Source organism: Gopherus flavomarginatus, chromosome 8 (assembly GCF_025201925.1).
Source record: "Gopherus flavomarginatus isolate rGopFla2 chromosome 8, rGopFla2.mat.asm, whole genome shotgun sequence".
Classification (NCBI taxonomy): domain Eukaryota; kingdom Metazoa; phylum Chordata; order Testudines; family Testudinidae; genus Gopherus; species Gopherus flavomarginatus.
Window position 1 is genome coordinate 38,712,727 of NC_066624.1, and position 21,510 is coordinate 38,734,236.

The 21,510-nt window shown below is 44.6% G+C and overlaps 1 protein-coding gene and 1 long non-coding RNA gene across 5 annotated transcripts in view; one reads left to right on the top strand and one right to left on the bottom strand.

Moving 5' to 3' along the window:
• LOC127056820 (uncharacterized) overlaps nucleotides 1-11,710 on the top strand; it is a 40,610-nt gene extending 28,900 nt beyond the window's left edge. Inside the window, exons 3-4 of the long non-coding RNA XR_007775925.1 lie at nucleotides 3,673-3,795; nucleotides 9,854-11,710. This is a non-coding gene — a long non-coding RNA (uncharacterized LOC127056820). The remainder of the gene's footprint in view (nucleotides 1-3,672; nucleotides 3,796-9,853) is intronic.
• The window catches only part of PCDH19 (protocadherin 19), a 118,754-nt gene extending 100,582 nt beyond the window's left edge, over nucleotides 1-18,172 (bottom strand). For all 4 annotated transcript variants that reach the window (XM_050965007.1, XM_050965006.1, XM_050965009.1 and 1 more), the window contains exons 1-2: nucleotides 13,192-18,172; nucleotides 9,541-9,868 (exon numbers count right to left, since the gene is read on the bottom strand). In XM_050965007.1, coding sequence (XP_050820964.1) covers nucleotides 9,541-9,868; nucleotides 13,192-15,329 — 2,466 coding nt within the window. In that variant the 5' untranslated portion in view covers nucleotides 15,330-18,172. The remainder of the gene's footprint in view (nucleotides 1-9,540; nucleotides 9,869-13,191) is intronic.
• Nucleotides 18,173-21,510: the final 3,338 nt, after the last annotated feature.

The following is a 21,510-nucleotide window of genomic DNA, read 5'->3' on the forward strand; positions in this document are numbered from 1 at the left end:
GGTGTATTTGCGATTTCCTAAAACCCAGACTTTTCTTATTGCTTCAGAGTTAAAAATAAAACACCTATTGGTTATTTTTAAAACCACGAAGCGGTGGGGGTGGATTCATTATCTAATACTAAAAACATCACATGTCTTTGCCAAGCTTTTAAAGAAGAAAAATTTCCATTAATATACTATGCAACACAAAGGTGCACACTCTCAAACATGAAGATGCACTAATTAGAGAAGTGACCTGTGTGTACACACCTTAAAGAAAAGTGCTGAGTTATAGTGACCTCCCAAAGAGAAAACAAGGCTGGCAACTTCACATGTGAAGTCAATCTTCCGACAAGCTGAACAGTACTGCCGATAATGCTTTAATTATGATCACCTCTTTAAATAAGCGGCATTTCAACAGCATCTCACAGCTAAGTGCTGAAAACTCTCTCTGCTTTGGAAGGTTTTATTTTAGTTCTATAAACAGCAATACTCACAGGTGACCTAAACCCTCTCCAATTATATATGCAGCTGTTTCCCAAGTAGAACCCCACAAATAAATGGCATGGTTTATAACAAACTGCCTGTTATACCAGACAGGAACGGATTTCCTCAAACCAGGCATATTAGTGTGAGGGCATTCAGTCTGGTTGTGACATACAAAATATGATTATAACAGACACTTTGGGGGCTTTTTAAGGCTAGCACACAAAAGAAGAAGCTGGAGGGGGGAAAAGAATTGACAAGTACAGAAATGACAGAGAAAGAGCCATACTGATTTCATTTCTTACAAAATAAAATTCTTGGCTAACTGTAAAAATGTATGTTAGTTAACACAGAGAGATATTCCAAACAAAAACTGCCCGAGTTACCCAAAAAGAAAATTGCCTCTTTTGCTAGGAAAACCATTTCCTATGGTCAGAAAGGCACTAACTACCTGGCAAGAAGATATTTAAAAGCAATCGGGCCTAATCCTACAACTTTTGCTCACTACGTGAGTGGTCCTAATGAAGTCAATATGAATAAAGATTATTCATGTGAGTGAATAAAGGTTGATGGTCATTTCTGAGCCTACTGCTGGAGTCCACTATCTTAGTAAAAAGTAGCTTCACTTGTGATACCAGCAGAACGGCATTCCAAACTGTTTAGACTGCAAACTAGTATTCCTTGTGCTTTAATTCTAGATTAACAACAGAAGTACTTAGTTAACACTGGGAGACTAATTATGAGACTGTGATTTTAGTGCACCATTGGAACAAATGTGCGCACTACCCACATGCATCCATATATCAGATTTGCACAAGCACGTGGGTAGCTGTGTAGGCATGCATAGCTTCCATAAAGTAGGTCATGCATGTGCAGTTCTGGTCCGCAAACCTGGCCCCAAAAGCTTAATAGCAAAGAGGAATATCTGATGGTAGATTCTGAAGTCCTAGGAGCACTACGTGCACAGCCTTTTTGAGTGGGCTGATAATAAACCAGCATCAAAGCAAGACAGAAATTGATTTACAAGCTCTTAATAAGAAGTAATATTTCATATGCATATACCACCTTCATCCCAATGCATTTACACTCCCATATGCTGGCTTCCATAACCACTTCCAACACTCTGTCACTCTCTACCAAGTAGCTGCCATTAGCGCAAGACAGAGGACACATTCCAATTCACCACTGATCCATAAGCATAACTCCCAGCAAAGTTCTTTAGATGCATTGTGCAAAACATGATGGCTAGATATGACCCTTTTAATTTTAAGGCTAACTTCTCCCCAGGCTCTCCAGGTAGCCACTCATCCACAGTGAGCTTTAGGAAACTGAGGCACAAAATGGGCACAGTTTTCCTTTGGCTGGAAAACATCCTTTCCAAAGAGTACCTCATATGCCCCTGCTGCAAAACAAATATAATTTAATATAAAGGGCCAAACTCTGACTCTTTTCACTCATCCTGGACATTGGCACCAAGTCACACTTAATTCAAACTCTGCTTGTGACCGAAAGAGGGCCCCTAGAGAGGGCAGTGTTTTGGTGGCTCCCATGATGGGAGAGGGCAAAAGGACAGAACAGGTCCCACATGATTTCCAGCCACCACAAGACTTCCAGGATAGGGTTGAGGTATCACAGGACCTGGCCCGTGATCTGCTGCCATAACATCTCACAGGATTTGGCATGAGATTTCAAGCCATGTGCTTGGAGCCACTTCCTGTTTGCTGGTTTCTAGCAGTCAGTCTACCCTTCCTCCCTTATCTAGGTTGCTGTGGGATGCGCAAGTCACCACTTTGGGATTGGGAAAGATTTTTTCCCCCCACACCACCAGATTGGCCGAGGCTAGTTGGGTTTTTCCCATCTTCCTTGAAGCGAAACTTCAGGGTTGGGTTTTAGGTAACCAGCTGGCTGGAATTCACCCCCTCCCAGAGGTCATAGTTTGGACCTACATGAGGGTTGTTTAGTTGTTACAACTTTTGACAGATGCCCAGCACAGGAACTTTCTGATTCAAGCACCAGATCCAAAAAGGTAACACACTGGACACGTCCTTACGAGATGGGGCATTGTGTCTAACCCCTTGGATACAAATGTGAACCAGCAGCCGGGCCCCACCCTGGGGGAACCACCCCATCAATGTGCTTGACAGCAGTGCTGGCTGGGGTTGAGGTCCCCTCTTGCCTCAATCCCCCAAAAGAAGGTCTGCGAAGTGATGGGTTGGCAGGAATAGACTAGAGTCAAAAGTCACAGTGGAAGAACCCCCCGCACCCACATATCCTCTCCTGGCAATGATTTTACGGGCAGACACACGCTGAAGTAACAATTTGGCCCAAAGAATAAAGAAAAAGCCTTTCTAGAGTAAGAGTCTCTAATAATTTTTCTCAGAATCACATTCTAATCCCTGCATACTTCATCCCCTCCAAACCAATCAGACAAAAGGTGGGAGCATAAGTGAGTTCAATTATAAGCAACAAGACACTGTATACTCAGCCCAGAGACCTGCCACCATTTGAACTATGCTGCAGAGAAAGAGGAAGTGTCTCCTGAAGAGCATTTGTCTCCACAAACAACTCATCCTCAGGGACTTTTATTTCAAGGTTCTTAACTGTTAAAGTAAATGAGCCTCACATTAAAGACCAGCTATATATCAAGCCAATCTAAACCCATCCTCTGCTAGGGAAATGGTTGTTTTCAGAGACAGTCACTTACTTTTCAGATGCAAACATCTCATGCTAGCTGGCACATAAAGCTACTCTGTTTACCTCTGTATTGTATCCTGTATCAACCAATGTTGTGCCTTCCCGTCAGCACAAAAATGGAATGCAACATGTAGGCTGAACATTAGTAAAATCTCCCTGACACCAAGATCTAATAAACTGTGTAACAGTCTCCCAAGGGAAATGGCAGAGACCTCATCACTTGAGACATTTAAAACTAAACTGGAAAAAGTCCTAGTAAATATACTGCAGGGAACAACCCCGCACTGACTGGGAGATATCCCATCCAGTTTAACAGGTTTTTCCCTTCTCTAGCACCTACAATTTGGTTATCTGAAATCTAAGTGGCTGGGTAAGAATCGTAATTACTAAAGAGTCTGCACCTGGAAGTGTTATAATAATATGCTTCGTAAACAGGTAATTGCTACTGCACAATAACTTCTATTAACGTAATACAGTCTGACACTGAGGAACAGCAACTGTGTTTTACTGCAGTTACATGGAGATTGCTGCAGTGAGATCTGCAGTTGTCATCTTCCTAGCAGACCCAGGCTGGAAGCACCCTGGAAGTCGACCATCATGTTTTGGACTGGGTGGGAGGACAGGAGCTCAGGCCAGGTAAGGGACAATGACCTATTTATCTTTTAGAAGCACAGATCATGGGAGGGGGGAGAGGGGGGAGCAAGAGAAGAGCATGGACTCAGGTTAAGTAGTAAGAGAAAGCTGGGCTCTGATAACAGGTTGCTTCTCCACAGATACTGAACAGTTCTGGAATATTCTTTTGTGCAACTTCTTTCTAAGTTGGGCATTTGTGAAGAGCCCATCACTGAGCTACCTGGGCAATAATCTGGGCACTAGTGATGCCTGACACATCAAATGTCTGGAGGCTCCACTCGCACAAGCACGTAAAAGTTTGGATTTTCATCTGAACCTCTTGGGTCTTCCAGATTTGAAGTACCTCTTCCCACCTGTAAATAACTGGCAGCCTCACTTTTCATGGTCATGCCTCTACCCACTATGTTCTCCTGGCCCTCCACTGGTGCTGAGGAGCAGAGCAGAGGGACTTAGTTAATGCAAACAGCATTAGCATTAAGCCAGCAGTCTGCCACATGCAGTATTAGTCCACATTCCCTTGGGAGCATATTATGTAGCACAGCTGCTCTCCAACTCTGCTGCCATCTTTGCTGGCTTCGGCCTCCCACCTCACAGAGACCAGCTTACATGCAACTCTCATAAGGGGGAGGATACATGCTACGGGGATACTACCATAGATCCACTTGCCCCTCTGCGCAGGGTCGGCTTTAGGCCTATTCCACCAATTCCCCCGAATCGGGCCCCGCGCCTAAGAGGGTCCTGGGCCCAGTGAGAATCCCTTCCCTGGCTAGAGGCGCCTTTTTAATTTTTACTCACCCAGCAGCACTCCGGGTCTTCAGCAGCATTTCGATGGTGGGTACTTCATTCACTCCTGGTCTTCGGCGGCACTTTGACAGCGTGTCCTTCAGTGCCGCCGAAGACCTGGAGTGAGCAAAGGACTTGCTGCTGAAGTGCCGCCGAAGACTTGGGGCACCACCCGGTGGGTACAAGCCCCATGTGTTTTTTTGGGTTTTTTTAAAGTTATCCCTGCCGAGGCCCCATCGAAACTGTTCGAATTGGGACCCGCACTTCCTAAAGCCGGCCCTGCCTCTGCGTGGATGACAATATTTGCATGGGTTTTCTCTGGTCTTGCTCTGCTCAGCATCACATGGCAGGGGGATCATTAGATCTAGCATTCTGGTGGGGTTTTAAAAGCTCTTAGAGATCCCAGTCAGATCTCAGAGGCTGAACACTCCTAAACCTCATTTCATATGAAGGCGTGGCATACAGTGTGGAGAACATTCAACACCCCCAGCATTGCAACTGAGGTGCACAGACTATTCCCTCTCCTCAAGGGATATAAATTAGGACACAAACAAAATAGACAATGCCTTGGTGGAGAGACAGTCTCAGAGCTGGATTTGTGCAAGGCCTGATCAGTGAAGTCAATGGAAAGTCCCCCATTTATTTCAGTGGGCTTTGGATAAGACTTTCTGAGCTCACTCCGTGAAAGAGCTCCTTGTATTCTTAATAGAACTGTGAAAATCTTGTAACTGCCCCTTATGCAGTTCCAGTTTAACTGTTGGCATACTACGCTTTAAGCTGACACTGAAGTGGGGGATAGAAACATTTCATTTGTTAATACAATAAAATTCATTTCAACACTCCATTTTTCAGTGCCTTCTAATACATTAAGCTTATAAGAAGTGACAGAGAGACTCAAGTTAGGGACAAGAAATGTAGGGAAATGCCATTCCCTTCTGCCTGTGTCCTGCCTCCCTAACAGAAAAAAAAAACAGAGTTAATAGAGTTGAGCCTTCTTTGGGGAGATTCACACACAGCTGGATCCAAAGCTTAGCTGTAATGCAGCTGCATCAGGGAGAAATTTGTACATAGATGTATTCTGGTTGAGTATGTCTACTAACTATTAGCTGAGCTATGTCGTCTCCCCTGATAATTTTCCTCTTCCCCAAAACTGCAGACCTCCAGCTGCCCATAGACAGTTCTAGTTAATACCAACATGTGATGGATTTTATGATTGAATTTAATCTGTAATACTGAATCATGACCTCAGAGCACTCATAGTGTTGCTCAACTGCCCTATATGTAGAAACTGCATGGGAGGCTCCTACAGTGCTCTGGAGTACCAATGCCTTTAGATAGGCAGCAGCAGACAACAACACTTCTGAGACCCTCCTCCAAACGATACCATTCTCCCATCCATTAAGGCAGGAATTATTCAAGGGACACTGCCCACAGAATACTAAAAGTCTTTGCTTGCACGCAACCTTGAAAACAAAAAAAAAGTACTAACTGAACTCTCAGACACTCCACCCCTCAAAAATTATTACATGCAGTGCTCAGATAAGCCTGAATCTTGATGGGGCCTTAATATTAACAAATTCTGGAATTCTTCACCTTTTCTCAAGCCCACCTGAGTTGAGGGTTCAAAGATGGTTGTATGATCAATTTCCCTAGCATAGGTAACTAAAGACAAGCCTGAGCCAAAAAGAATTCAGATCTAGATACTGATCCAAACTCTCCTAAAGAATGAGGGCATTTGGATCAGGGGTTCTGCCTCAGGTCTGTATCTGTATCTAGGCAGGGCAACACTTAAATGGCTGCAGCAGCACAGCTGCATCGCTACAACTGTGCCACTGTAGTGCTTCAGTGAAGACGCTACCGGTGTCCATGGGAGAGCTTCTGCCATCAGCATAGGTTCTTCACCTCCCCAAGAGGTGGCAGCTATGCTGATGGGAGATTCCCATGTCAACTTGGCACTTTCTACACCGTGGGTTAGGTCTGCTTAACTGCATCACTCATGGGTGTGAAAAACTCACACCCCTGAGTGACAGAGTTATACCAACCTAATTTCCTAGCCTAGACCTAGCCTATACAGTAAATTATACAAGTCAATGCCATTCAGATACAGCCAAGACACTTGATTACAGCTTTTATACCTACACCAGAGATTAAACTGAGCTTTAATTCTGTGGAACAGTGCTCTATTACTTCAGCTGTACCCTCCTAATTGCATTTAGACACTCTCTCAGCCCTGGCAGCTACAGGCTGTTATATTCAGTACTGGCTCTACGTGCTTGTGCACTGATGCAGAAGTTGTCTCAGTGCATCTAAGTGGGTAACCTTGAAAAAGGCAAAACCATAAGACAACATGTAAAAAGTCTAGAGCTGCTATGGCAGGACAGATGTGGAATGCAAGCAGGGGTAAAAGCAGATGATCTCTGAAAGACCTAGAAAACAACTAAGAGTCACCTTTTAATTACAAACTAAATTCCTCCTTTAAAACTCTACACCTGGATTTTACCTAGGGACTCCTTAATAGATCAAGACCAAAAGATTATATCCCTATTCAGGGACCACCAAAAGCTACCCTTTAAAGGACCTAATTATGCAGTGCATATGGAGGCTAAAATACTAGTAAATTCTACTGGTCTTCAAACAACCCCCCAACCTCGCCTAGCTCATCGTCATCAGAAGCAATTTCCCCCACACACCCCAGCAACTCAAAGTAGCACCAGATCCTGCCATAACAACAAAACCTACAGACATATCTCCACTGCTACAATGATCAATACCCCACACAACACACCTTTCAAGAGCCTTAGGTTCTACACATGCCTAATGCAATATGTGCTGTACATCATCCAATGCACTAAATGCCTCCATAGCAACCATGGGGGTGAAACCAGACACTCACGCAGAAACATGATAAAAGACAGGAACACCATATAACCTCAGGGTAAACATTTTTCAAAAGAAACGATTGTTCCATATCTGACCTCTCAGTCCTTGTCCTCACAAGAAAGCTGCACACCTTCAAAAGATGAGATGGGGAGCTTAAGTTCAGAACTTTGCTAGACACTAAAGATCATAGTCTAAATAGAGACACTAGATTTATGGCTTAATACAACAATCTAACTCACTAACCCCACCATATTTGTCCTATGACTGCAGAAGTGCTAATGGGTCACTTCACTCTGAATGGACCTTAAAATGTGTTTTCACTACTTATGCTAAACAATCTGTTCCACCTTGTATTTAAGGCAATACACTTTTGAGTACCTTTCCTAAACCTTGAACTGCGTGTTGCCCAAAAGCTTGTCTCTCTCACTGTCCGAAGCTGCTCCAATAAAAGATATTACCTCATCCACCTTTTTTGTCCTAATATCCTGGGACCAACACAGCTATAACAATGCTACAAACAGTGAATTCAGTGGGAATTTTGACAACATGGGCACTGCAGGATCAGGCCCACAGACACCAACTGCTTTAAAATAGGCCTGCAACCACACACTAAGGGCAAAACTGTGCTCTTGGTATATATCTACACAGCAATTAAACACCTGCAACTGGCCCAGGTCAGATGGCTCGGGCTCGTGGTGCTCTAAAATTGTAGTGTAGATGTTTGGGCTTGGGCTGGAGCCCGAACTCTGGGACCCATTATGAGGGTAAAGAGTCCCAGCACCTAGGCTCCAGCCCAAAACTAAACAGCCACACTGCAATTTTATGGCCTCATAGTTCGAGTCCTGTGATCCCAAGTCAGCTGACCCAGGCCAAGCCCTGGGTGTTTAATCGCTGGGTAGACAAAAAGGTATAAATCTGGAGCACCTCCACTGTTTTCAGTGGACTCATTTTGCATTTACCCTGGTGTATTGAGAGCAGATTAGAGTAGGCCATAAATATTTTAGCTGCTTTTTCAGCTTTGTTATTCTGTTTAAAGTAGGAAACATGACAAACCTTTGATTGTTTTGTTTAATACCAAACAACAATTCAAAGAGAAACAAACAAGCAACAGTAAACAATGCCCATGATGTACAGAAAACACCTGACAGAATTAGAGGAAGTCAGTGAGTATGACCAGGGCCACAGACACTTTGCCTCATTTCTTCATATTTAGGAAGACACCTATTTCAATGGTCACCACTAATTAACAACAGTGAGGTGACAATATGGGAGAGGTTAGAACTTCAGCTGCCTAATTTAAAGTGAAAATCCTGAGGCACTGTGTATTCCTGCTATAGTACCAATGTCCACATATAAAAATTAAAAAACCTTCAAAGACCTACTTAAGAATTTAACTATTGACTAATCTGATGTTTCCTTAAGAGTCATCCCGTTAAAGCTAAAATGTATGAAATTGGCATGAAAAAGTAAAAACAACACTCCACCAACACTATTAGTACAGCATGGGCCTGACCCTGCCATCATTACTCGCGTTAACAGTCCTGCTGACTTCACTGGGACTACATGTGGTGAGCAAGAATTACTCACATGAGAAAGAGTTGCAGGACTGTGCCCATATTTGAAGTCAGTGATTACTATAGTGGCTGGTTCTTCCATTAGACAGATTTATGTGACTTCAGACTTTTATATCCAACTCTTAATGTAACCAGTAGATATTCATAATATGCTCATCACCATGGTATCTGAACATCCATGTAGAGCATGCATTAAATATGGTTGGTCGCTGTGTTCGAGCAGCAGCTTTTGCAATGCTTAAAAGCCAGAGACTACAATGGCAACACCAACAGATGCATGGAGTGTAATACTCTGCAAAAATTAAAATGCGTTATATGTACGTATATTTACATTAACATCCACCTCCTTCTGGAAGCAGATACTATAAAGTCTGGAGGCATGACTTGCAACAAGACACATTTCCTTTATACACTAAGTTCTATACACCAAACTGTCATTTGCTGCTAGGGAGGTTGTCAAACTGTTTAGATTCAGCCTCCTAAACTTTGTAGGAGTTCTGGCCACACTCACCTCTGGCAATGGCATTCCATTGATGATCAGATCTGGTTGCTGGGGACTCTGCCCGGTGAAGGTGTGGGGATAAACATGGTTGGAGCCTGTGTTCCTAGTGTTCTGATTCTCCACACTGAGGAAGGTACTTTCAGATCTGCGGCAGCCCAGTGGCAAGGTCTGCTGATGATAGTCGAAATAGTTGAGAGATGAAGTAAGGGAAGAGCAGCTCACCACATTCATTTTATCTGTTTCCTCTACATCCCGTGGTACCAGCCGGATATCGTTCTTGCTGATTTTTTTCTTCTTGCTTGATTTCTTTTGATGCCCATAGGAGTACTCTGCAATTCTGTGGGACAGAAGAAGAAAAATGAGTATCTCATAGAATCCTGAACTGTGCCCTGCTTGATAAATATTAAGAAACCCGGAGGACTTAGCCCCATCTTAACACAGACTTCTTATTCATGAAGATTATGTCATGTTTTGAATCCTCTGGCAATATATGATCTTTAGCTTGTTTTCATATATATAAAGTTTACAGGTCACACACAAAAAGAAAGGGAAGGGAAAATTCCATCCGTGTTTCATTTGGTGTTTATATTCCTGATAACTAAATATCAGCAATTAAAGTTCAGCCTGCAGAAAAGAAAAATGGAAATGTTAAGATCCATGAACTGAATAGGGTACCTGAAGTAATATTCATGTGTAATAAGGATTTTAAAAGTGTTTAGTTCATGTAACTCAAAAACCAGCATGACTAGAGGATTTCCTCCAGATCTTAGCAGTAAATACAGCAAATTCCACAATATTCTTATCTTGCACACTTATCCCACCACACTCCGAAGGCTGTTTGGATAACAAAATGTTTCCAGGTTGCTTTTATTTCCACTCTTTCCTGGTAGCATTTGATAACTTTAAATCTTCTCTTGAACCTTTCTTCTCTCCTCCCCCCAATACCCCTCTCCACTTCCTGGGAAATGTTTTTCTTCCAGAAACTGCAGAGCAAAATGGTGTTTTCAAAGAGAAACTATTCTTCTGACCTCTTCTTACATCAGCTTGTTTTTCTATGCCTCTCTTTCCCCTTTGCTTCATACCTGCTGAAAGAATGAACTGATACAGGATGTGGGTCTTTTTCCTCTTAAAAAATACCAAAGGAAGAATGTCATCATTAAACTACAGGAAAAAATAATGAAAAACATGATTGCACTCGCCATTATCCCTGAAGTGACTGTGGTTCTTTTTTGACACAGAGGACCGTGTACCATTATCAAACGCCATGCAGATAGATATAGATATGCATACAAGATGCCAGACAGTACAATACTTCTCAAAGGAATTATGTTAAACTACTACCATAACCAGCAATATACATTCAAAAGTGTGGAGTTTGTTACTTTTCATATCATGATAAAGATGGGTTTTTTGGAATCCAATAATTGCAATTAAGAGATAATAGGAAGAATAAGTAACACAAGTTTATCTAGAAAGGTAAATATTGTACAAGCATTCTTGCTCTACAAAGCTAATTGCCTGTGCAGGGAAAAAAAAAAAAACACCAAATCAAACAGCTCTTTCATACACCTCATAAATTAACTAATTTTATGAAAAACCTCCTGCAGATGTTGATAGGCACCTTGAAAAAATAAGAAAAGACAAGTCTAAACAGATACACAAAATGCACATATGGGACACACGACGATCAAATACACAGCTAAGCCTATACAGTACTTCTTTGCGCCTCTGCAGCTGACTTCGCTTGATCAGATTGACACTGATAATAGAATGTTCAGTCCATTGTGCTTGTCAATAAATTAAAGGAATTCAGGAGATTTTTGTTGTGCAGAAGATCTGTATGCACGCAGGCTAGTCTAACAACACTTGACAGAGCTTTAATTGTTTTGTTTACCTCAATGTTTAAGTTTAGCAATGTGAGATTCCAATTCTCATAGCATTCATTTTGATGTCCTTTCTCTATTGACCAATTATTTCATTAAACTGCACTTCATTAATCCTTAAAACACATTAAGCCTCCTGGTCCTATGTATGAAGTTGTTAGGGGCACCACCACGATTTGATTTTAGACATTCAGATCCTATTCTTGTTTAATGGACCAAACTGGCAAGAAATCCAGTATATTAGCTCTCACTTAAAGCTAGGCATCCCATAATATGGCACATACAGTGCTTTATTTGCAGATGATTTTTCCCCATCCAGCGAAAGGGCTTATAAACATGCTTTATGTTGTGAAAATGGGATATAAAAACTGAACTCTCCGTTATTATATCTCTGTAAATAAAACTTTAAAGACTGCACATTCTTCTGCACTATAAAATTGCCACAGGCAATCGTACGTTACAAAGGTAGATCAAAATTAATTTCCATTCCTTCCATCTGAAAGATTCAGTGCTGAAGGAATGAAGAAGTCATGGCTATTTCACTAGTAACAGGATTAAACCATTTATGAGGCATTGCAGCTGCTCCTTTATGGCATCTGATTGATATTCATGTGTGGTTAGCATTTGTCTACTAACTTGTGTAACACAGAGAATAGTAAAAGAGACAATAATCGCATGGCTTTTACATATTCAGGGGACCCAATTTCAAACATTAGGCTTTCATAGCAGCTAAGGTTTCAGATGCAGAGATGACTTACCATTCCTCATTTTGGACTTGTGATTGTGCATTGCAAGATCATGCAGAGTTGTAAATACGATCATTAAAACAACTAAAAAGAACTAAATCAACCATTACATTTTCACAAGGAATTGGGTTTATTCAAGGAAATGACTCTTTTCCCCCTATTCCTTTGGATTTATTTTTGCTTGTAAGAGCTGCATCCTGAAACATACATGCACAATTGTTCTTTTACATGAAAGAAAGAGCTTTAAGGGCACTGCTCCACTTTATGAATTCTAGCTGAACCGTGATTTCTTTCATAGTGAGTTCTCCCAGCTTCCACCTTCCTTTTATAACCACCACTCCTGAAGAAAACCAACACATAAAAAATGCCCATAGTGACATCCTCTGGTAGGGACAGGATGCAAACACCATGCAAAGGAACCTTAAAGCAAAGCCCATCAATGCCAACTACTACTGTAGGTGTGGACTTGCTATCCTATGTGTTGACTCAGTGCTGTGAGCACCTACTACAGCTCTCCTCACCTTGGGCTTTTTCCTTTTCAGCTACTCAGTGCTTCAAAAATCCAACCTTGCTTTACAACCAGGATGGTACTGCTCACCCAAGAGTGAGTGCAACAATATGAAACACAGTTCTCTCCTGAAATCTAAAATCAGGGGATCTCTCTTTTGGTAATAATTAGATCTGTACATTTCCCCCCCCCCCAAACTCACAGGAAATAGCTATGATGATTTAAGACAGACTGGTTTGTTCTGCTACAGAATGCATAAGAAAATTTATATTAGGACAGATTGTCAAAACACACTTATTCAGACTGGAATATTCTTTTAAAAAACACTTCTCCCAGAGTAATTTAAAAAAAAAAAACATTTATGGAAATTTTCTTAAAAGCAACATAATATCACGAACCCTCATTCTTGCTCCTGAAGTAAGTGCAATACACCTGTGGGTTTAAAACAAATCAAAAAGTAATTTAGATTGGAAAAAAAATCAAAGCACATATTGCATGGTACAAAGAAACAAGTTCACATTACCTGCAGTTGTAGGTCCTTATTTCCTTGTTATCTCTTTTACACTTGACTGCAACAAAGATCATGGTGACAAAAAGAATGGCAGCAATAGAACCCAGGGCAATAATGAAAATCAGTGACAAGTTAACAGATCCTATAGATTCCTGGGCATCGAGAGCTGGGGATAGGTATATCAAAATCAAGGCAGAAGCTGAGAGTGATGTTTTTCCATGATCATGCGCCACCACAATCAGTTCATAAGTAGTTTTTGCATTCTCCCCAAATGCTCTGGTGGTCCTTATCTCTCCATTGAACTGATCTATTTCAAAAAATCCTCTATCCCCATCTGCCATTTCATAGGACAGTCTTCCATTCTCCCCTTCATCATAGTCATCTGCCTTGATCACTGTCACTAAGTAGCCAACCCCGGCATTCCTAGGGATGTACACTTCTGCAGTCCCATTGACCAGAGGTGGGGCAGTTATCACAGGGGTGTTGTCATTGACATCCAGGACGATCACTCTGACGGTGGCATTGCTCTGCAGGGAGGGGCTGCCCCCGTCTTTGGCCAAGACCTTGAACTCGAAGGCCTTGGTCTGCTCGTGATTGAAGGACCTCAAGGCATAGATGTCCCCAGAGTTGGGGTTGATGGAGACGTAGGTGAAGACAGGCATGTCCCGGACTTGGGAGGGTACAATCTGATAGGAAACGCTGCCATTAAGGCCCAGGTCAGGGTCCCTGGCAGAGACAGACAGGAGGTAGGCCCCGGGGGTGTTGTTCTCCTGCACAATGACCTGGTAGTAGGGCTTGGAGAAGTGGGGGTGGTTGTCGTTCTCATCAGTGATCTTGACGGTGAAGGACTTGGTGGCCTGCAGGGAGGGCACCCCGTTGTCCCTGGCCTGGATGGTGAGGTTGTACTGGTCCCTCTGCTCCCGGTCCAGCCGCCCGTCCACCAGGATGGTGGAGAAGCTCTCGTACTCCTGCAGGCGGAAGGGCACGTTGCCCAGCAGTTTGCACTGCACCCGCCCGTTGGCCCCGGAGTCACGGTCGGAGACCCGCACCAGGGCGATGACGTAGCCAGGCGGCGCGCTCTCGCTCACCTCCACCAGCTCGCTGTTGACCGAGAGCAGGTTGATGAGGGGCGGGTTGTCGTTGGCGTCCTGCACGCTGACCGTCACCTTGCAGTGGGCCGGGATGGAGTTGGGCCCCAGGTCCTTGGCCTGCACGTCCAGCTCGTAGCTGTGGCCCTCCTCGTAGTCCACGGCGCCGCTGACGCTGAGCAGGCCGCTCTGCGGGTCCAGGTGGAAGAGCTGGCGCGCCCGCTCGGACACGTAGCTGTGGAAGGAGTAGAGCACCTGCCCGTTGGTGCCCTCGTCGGGGTCGGAGGCGTTGAGGCGGAGCAGGGGCGTGCCGGGCGGCGCGTTCTCGGGCACGCTGACGGCGTAGGCCGGCTCCTCGAAGAGCGGGTTGTTGTCGTTGGAGTCAATGACCCGGATGCTGAGCTCCACCGTGCCGAAGTTGGGCGGGTCGCCGCCGTCCAGCGCCGTGAGCAGGTAGCTGTAGTGGGACTGCGTCTCGCGGTCCAGGCTGCGCTCCACCACCAGCTCGGCGAAGCGGGAGCCGTCGCCGCGCGTCTTGGTCTCCAGCCCGAAGAGGTCGTTGGGGGTGAGCTCGTAGCTCTGCACGCCGAAGCTGCCCGAGTCCGGGTCGTAGGCGCTCTCCAGCGGCACCCGCGTGCCCGGGCTGGCCGTCTCCGAGATCTCCAGCTCGATCTGGTCGGTGGGGAAGCTGGGCGCGTTGTCGTTCAGGTCCTTGATCTCCAGTTTGATCACGCAGATCTCCATGGAGCTGGACATCACCTCCAGCGAGATCACGCACTTGGGGCTCTGGCGGCACAGCAGGTCCCGGTCGATCTTCTGCTTGGTCACCAGCAAGCCCGAGCCCGGGTTGATGTCCACCAGGTGCGGGGCCGAGTTGGAGACCACCCGGAAGGCGGCGGGCTGGCGGGGGTCCAGCACGAAGCCAGCCTCCCGGGCGTCCTTGCCGATGTTCGCGATCACCGTGCCGGCGCGCTGCTCCTCCTCCACCGAGTACTTCAGGTTAATCAGGGCTCCTGCCCCGGTCCACAGCAAGGCGAGCAGGACGGGGAGAAGAATATCCATCTCCCGGTTCCGCACACCTGGCGCCCAGCCTCCCTCCTGGCTGCCTGTTGATAGCCCGGCTGGAGCAGGCTCGCGGGGGGCGGGGGTGTTGTTTTGGTGCTTGGCTGTCTGGGGTTTCTTTTAAAATAGGGTTAAATCAGAGGCAAAAATCGTCTAGAGACACACTCAGCTCGTCTGCTTCCCCCGGCAGTCAGTGTCACCTCTTTATCAAAGTTAGCATCGATCACCCCAATAAAATCAGTTGCGCTTTCCGCCCATCGATATGCATGCAAGTCAGAAGTTATAGAAAAAATGTCTTTTATAGAGAGATCTTAAAAAAATCGCAGAGCAGTCAATAGATGCGGGAATCTGGATTTATCTGCACCTGGCATGCGCAATATCTCCCCCCTTCCGAAAAAAAACCCCCCAGCACAGACCTCATTGCAGAGACCAGGCGCACTTTAAACGCATCCTCGTGGTTATTGCACTAAAAATAAAATCCTATTTAAAAAAATACAAGCAAGCAGACACCGAGACAGAGGCTGCTGTGAAAGTGCGGCTGCAAACGTGCAAGGGTGGGGGGAGCCTTGTCCGATCATAAGTCACAGCCTGAAAAGAGGGGAGGAGGGGAGCGTCTGCAAAATAAGAATCGGATTTTGGGGGTGGGGGTTCCTCAGGACCCTCCCGCGGAGCCACTTCCCTGGGCTGGAGATGGCGAAGGCTGTGTCATCTCTGAGAGTCATAGGGCGAGCAGTGGAAAGTCACGCTCGCCTTTAGAAACCCGAGCTAGTCATTCACACCGTATCCGCCACGCAAGTTCTTACAGCAGTTTGTACAGCAGCTGCAACGGGCTACTTGTCCCACCTCTCCTCTTCCTTCGGCTCACCCGGGGAAAGTAGGAGCAATAGGTTGGCTAGGCAAAGTCCGAGGCGCTTACAGCAGGTGCGGGCTGCTCCGCGGTGAATCAGAGCGCTGGCGTGCTGAGCTCGGAGACTGCCTCTGCCTTTTTCCTCTCCATTATTATCTCGCATTCATCGGCTTTGCGAATGGGCAGGGGAAATACAGCTCGCTCCGGGAAAGTTTCACTTGCAGGCTCATAGTCACTGAATCGTGGCTGGCTGGACGCACGCCGGGGGAGGGAAAGCGCTAGGCGGGGGCCGTGCTTGGCTGGCTGCGTGTGTGTGCCCAACCTGCAGAAATGACGCCGTGGACGAGTGAGGAGCTTTTTATTTAAGTTCTTCAGCAAATCCGAGCCTCCCAAAGCCTGAGGAGCCGCGGCTGCTGCAGGGCTGGCGGCGGGAGTGCTGGTGCCTGGGGCAAGCCTGCCCCAGCGGTGCCACGCGTGTGCCAGAGCGCTGGGCGGCTTGGCTTCCTCGCTGCTCCGCTTCACCTCCCCGCCGCTGCTGCAAACTCCTGGCCACCACACAGTCTGGAGAGAGAGCCCGGCTCCGGACCTGAGCTACGCCGGGCTGCAGCCAATCAGCGGCCATGGAACCGCGTTCCTGGCCCAGAGGAGGGGCCAAAGCGGAGCAAGGGGAGGGAGGCAGCTGGAGAAACTTACGGAGTGGTACCTAAAAGCGGGCAGGGCAGGTCGAGCCCTTCGCAGCTTCCTTCTGGGCCAGGGATGCAGCGAGGATCGGGCTGTTTCCTTCTTGCTTTCACTCCCTTTCGTGAAACCGACCAGGGCTTTATCTATCAATATGTGTTTTGTCTGGTTGCTAATGGATTTAAATGTTGGGACGGTTCCTTCTTTTTCCCCTACAGCCCCCGACTTTGAAATGCACCCTTCATATTCTGAGGCGTTTGGCAATAAGCTGGAGGCAAAATACAGCAAGGCTTTTTCCTCTTTAAATAGAGCCACCCGCTGTGTTTGAGCTCTGGCTTTGCTCATCTAAGATATTGACTGCATATAATGCATTATTTTTTTTGAAGGGGGAAAGCATGATTGCCACAACATTTTTCTCGTTGACATTACTTCAATGCATTACCTTTCATTTACAAACAAAATTCACCCAAAAAAAGACTAAATGCGGTGAATACAAATATAACAACATATGACACAAGATCTCTTGTGTTGCCATTGGCTTTGACACATCTCTCTCAGGCCCAACACATCCAATATTGATGTTGCACAACAACAACAAAAAGGCTTTAATCCAAAAACATGGGAATGTGCATTGAATTGAGATCAGCTGGCCATAATGAATGTTACACTGTCAGGAGAAGGCCTTTTCTTGCATTGTCTCTGCCTGATAATTAGGGTCACTGAATAGAAAGGAGGGGTGTTTAAACTCTTCCATGACTAGCTTTCCAACAGACTGAATCTTTAATCAATGAAACTGACAGGAGGCTTGTAAATTAAATAGTGTAGGCTGGGAGCTGAGTCAGAGAACAAGAGTCTGTCTGTGTTTCTATTTTTTGGTTGGTTGATTGGCTGGTTTTTGGTAGGTTCAATGTATTGGTTTCATGTTTATATTTAAAGTCCAAGCATGCAGTCTGTATTCAAGAAAAAGTCAAAAGGGAGTTTTGAAACAGCAAGAGTGGGCCCTTTAATTACTGATTTCATCAGCTCTTCCTGCAGGAATGTTCCACACTGAATGAAAGGTCTGGATTTAGCCTCAAATATGTTAAGCACATGTGCGGGAGTTCTGCACATCTTTGTCTAAAGGTTTATCTGTCAACAATTTAGAATGAACTGTCTATGGGAGTAATGAACATCTCATAAAAGGTATACGTGATAAAAAGTTTAAAGGGACTCATACCATGAGCTCCTGTACTTGTAAATTCAGAGCAGGTGAGTAAACTAATAATTAGCCACTGTGACAATATTGATAGAGTCATAATGCTGATGATTAAACTTTCACTGTGAGATTAATGAAAGTGAAATGGATTCATAATGTTTGCTACAATCATTACTGTCTATTTCTAACACGTAGGGTCCGATCCAGTTGTCCTTAATGTATACTTAAAAATATTATGTATGCCAAAATTAATCCACTTGTCAGATTTTTATTGGGTTGGATACTTTATATTTGAGTAATATACTAAGGGGTTCACATTGAAACTTACTGTATATAAAATTAAGGCAAAGAATATCAGTAGGACAGTAAACTTGGAAAAACTGTAGGATAGCATAATACTGAGGGCCTAAATCATCCCCACTGAAGTCAATAGGGGTCTTTTCATTGACTTGAAAGCTCTAACAATATTTTAGGTGTCAAGGACTTTCAGCATAGAAACACAGGAGAAAAAAAAGATATGCAACCTAACTATATGGTTGACAATACATGTATTTTATGCAGGGTGTTAATTTTGTAAACATATCTCAGAAATGCAGAGTATAAATATTGAGGAAGGTAACATGGCAACATCCTATGTCTTTGAAAAATAAAACAAAGCAAATTGTATTGAACATTGTTATTTACCTTTAATCTCAATGTGTGGCAATAAAGTACTTTTAGGTATAATTAAAAAGGCCTAAAAAGGGCATTAAGAAGGTTTTATGTCTCAAACACAGGATGTTATTTATGTATTTGGCAGCCTTTTAAAATATTGCCTGGACATTTTAAAAGAACAATTAGCATTGTGCTCAGATGTTTTTAAGATATGCTTAGAAGCTTTTAGCTGCAAACTTTAAAACAATCTGTTCCCTTTTGAGTAAAAAAAAAAGGGGGGGGGATGATGATGCTTCCTTGTGGCAAACCTTGTCAGGAACTCACTGATCAATAAAAGTAAACTGGCGCCTTCAAGATTTGATTGAGCTGGAGAAAGTCTGAATAAGATTCTCAGCCATTAACAATCCCCCAGGTAACAAGAAATGGAAGAATTACTCAGGTAAAATTATTAACATTGCAGTGGCATTTAAAAAGATGCTTGCTACAAGATAAGCAGTCAGTAGACCTGCTACCTCAGGGAGACGTAATAGAATGTGTATACTCTGCTGCCTTTTTAAAGCTAAAGAGGGGAATGCAATTCATGTACAATGTCATTACCTTTGTAATTGCAATCACATTCCTAAAACATGCTCTGCATTGGATCTCCCTTATTAAGGAGATCTGACAACGTTTACAATACCAATGACTCTTATCTTTAAAAATCCTCATGATCCCAATCTTTTGTGACACATATTGGGAAGGGGGGGAGGACACCAAAACAAACTTCCAGGCATTAAATAACAAGGAAGGAAATTAGGGTCATCATGTCACTGCTTTGTTCCCCCACATGAAGCTGCAGTTGCCAAAGCAGCTTCCCTGTATCTGCTGGTAATTACAATCCTATCAGTTCTTCTGATCTGTTTGTTAATATGTACATTTAATAATAATCATTTAATAATTATATTGACAAAATGGTCATTGAAAACACTTCCTTAGAGCTGGAATTTATCTGACTGACTAAAACCCATTATGCATTTAAGGCACAACACCACAAATAAAGTCCTCTTTCTTTATCGTGTCTTCCATTTACTTTGATCCCAGAGGGAGGGGAAGTGGCTGCGTGTTTCTTTTAAGACACAAGAGGGACATCTAGTGACCATTGGTGGTATTTTCCTTATTCCACCACCAGCTTAAAAACTCCAGTCACTTTCAGTAAGGGCTGCAGCATTTTGTGGCTCATGGCATGTTGCCTTTCTCCGAATCAACTCCTCTACCCTGTTTGTGGGGGATATTGGAAAAGAGATTTTTGTCTTTAAAATGCCAGATATGCCACTAAAATAGTGCTGACTGGCAAAGCGTTCCATTAAGCCTGTGACATTCCTTTCAATTCACTGGGATTGATAAGGAATCTGTTGGAACAGTTTTAAGTAATGGCCCAGCATTTGCGGGGGAGCACACAGAGAGATGGGAAACCAATAAGTGAAAGAGCCCAGAGGACTTTCTTTAGGAATTAGCGACATCAATTTTTTAAGGACCTATATTCCCCCAGGACCCATGCTGCATAATGCAGCAACACTTCTGCTCCTCTCCCCCATCATTCTATCAAATCAGTAAGGATAGCATGGGCGGCGGGGGGAGGGGTTGGTTTTACATGTTTCAGCAGCTCATTAACTTGCTGGATTATCATCTCTTAATGCATGTTTTTGGTCCCCTTTTTATTCCTAAAAAATGAATTAGTCATGTTTCTAGATAAGAATGAGCATGAGAATTTTCTTTTCCAAGAGGAACATTTACCTCTGTGCAGCAAAAGCAGGTTTACAAATGGAAAAGCAGGCTGATCTTTGGATGTCTAAACATGTCTATGGTATGGTGGCCTACACACCCAACTATTAGCCTGACTCAGCCCTCACGTCTGCTCTATTCATCTCAACTCCACTCCACGCCCTCCACATAAGCATCATCCACTGACTTTGAATCCCCTTCAGCATGGAAGCCTGGTGGTCTTTCAGCCCTTCTTTTCCCAGTGTCTTCAGAGGCAGTCAGCCTGCTCTCCCATTTCCTGTCTTCAGAAGAGGGAGCAGATAGGTCTGCCTTTCCCAAGCCAACCAGGTGCTTTGAGGGTCTCCATCCTGCCTGCATTCCCATCTACAGCAACAGGACCCCAAGACATATCCCAGGCTTGTGAAATGGGGAGAGGAAGACTACCCAGGTCCCAAAAGATGTTCTAGCAAATCTCTCCTTCTTAAGGACTGGCACAGGCAGCAGTCCAGTCAGCTATAAAATTAATATCAGAGCGACACCCCAATCCCTGAAGATGACTCAGAGTAAATGGTGGAGGGGAGCCCAGTGATTGCTTGAGAGAGGAAATTCACTGGGTTATTTTCTTCCCTTCCTCATGAGGCCAAGGGAGTGAAAACCAGGCCTGTGGGGATGAGGACAGAGTGGAATCTTCACTTAAGGAAGGCCAGGGGGAGAGTGGTAGAAAGAGGTCGATCCTCTTTGGCTACTCCTTCCCCAGCCTCAAGGGAGAAGATCTTTGTTCCCCCCCTAACCTGGTCTCCAGGAACAAGAGCTGTGAGTTATCACTGAGGCCAGAGAGAGAGAAGTCAGGGAAGGCAGACATAGGCAGCAAGTTATATGGGCCTGTGGTGCCAGTGCTTCACCAATGTTCAGGAACGTGGGCCTGGCTCCACCAATGTTTGGGTTTATATTTTCAGAACTATCCCATCCATAGGACGGACCAGGGCAACAGCTCCGGGCCCCGTGCTTCGGGGGGCCCCGTGCTTCAAGTGGACGCGGGGTCCAGGGCAGCCTGCGGAGTTAGCAGG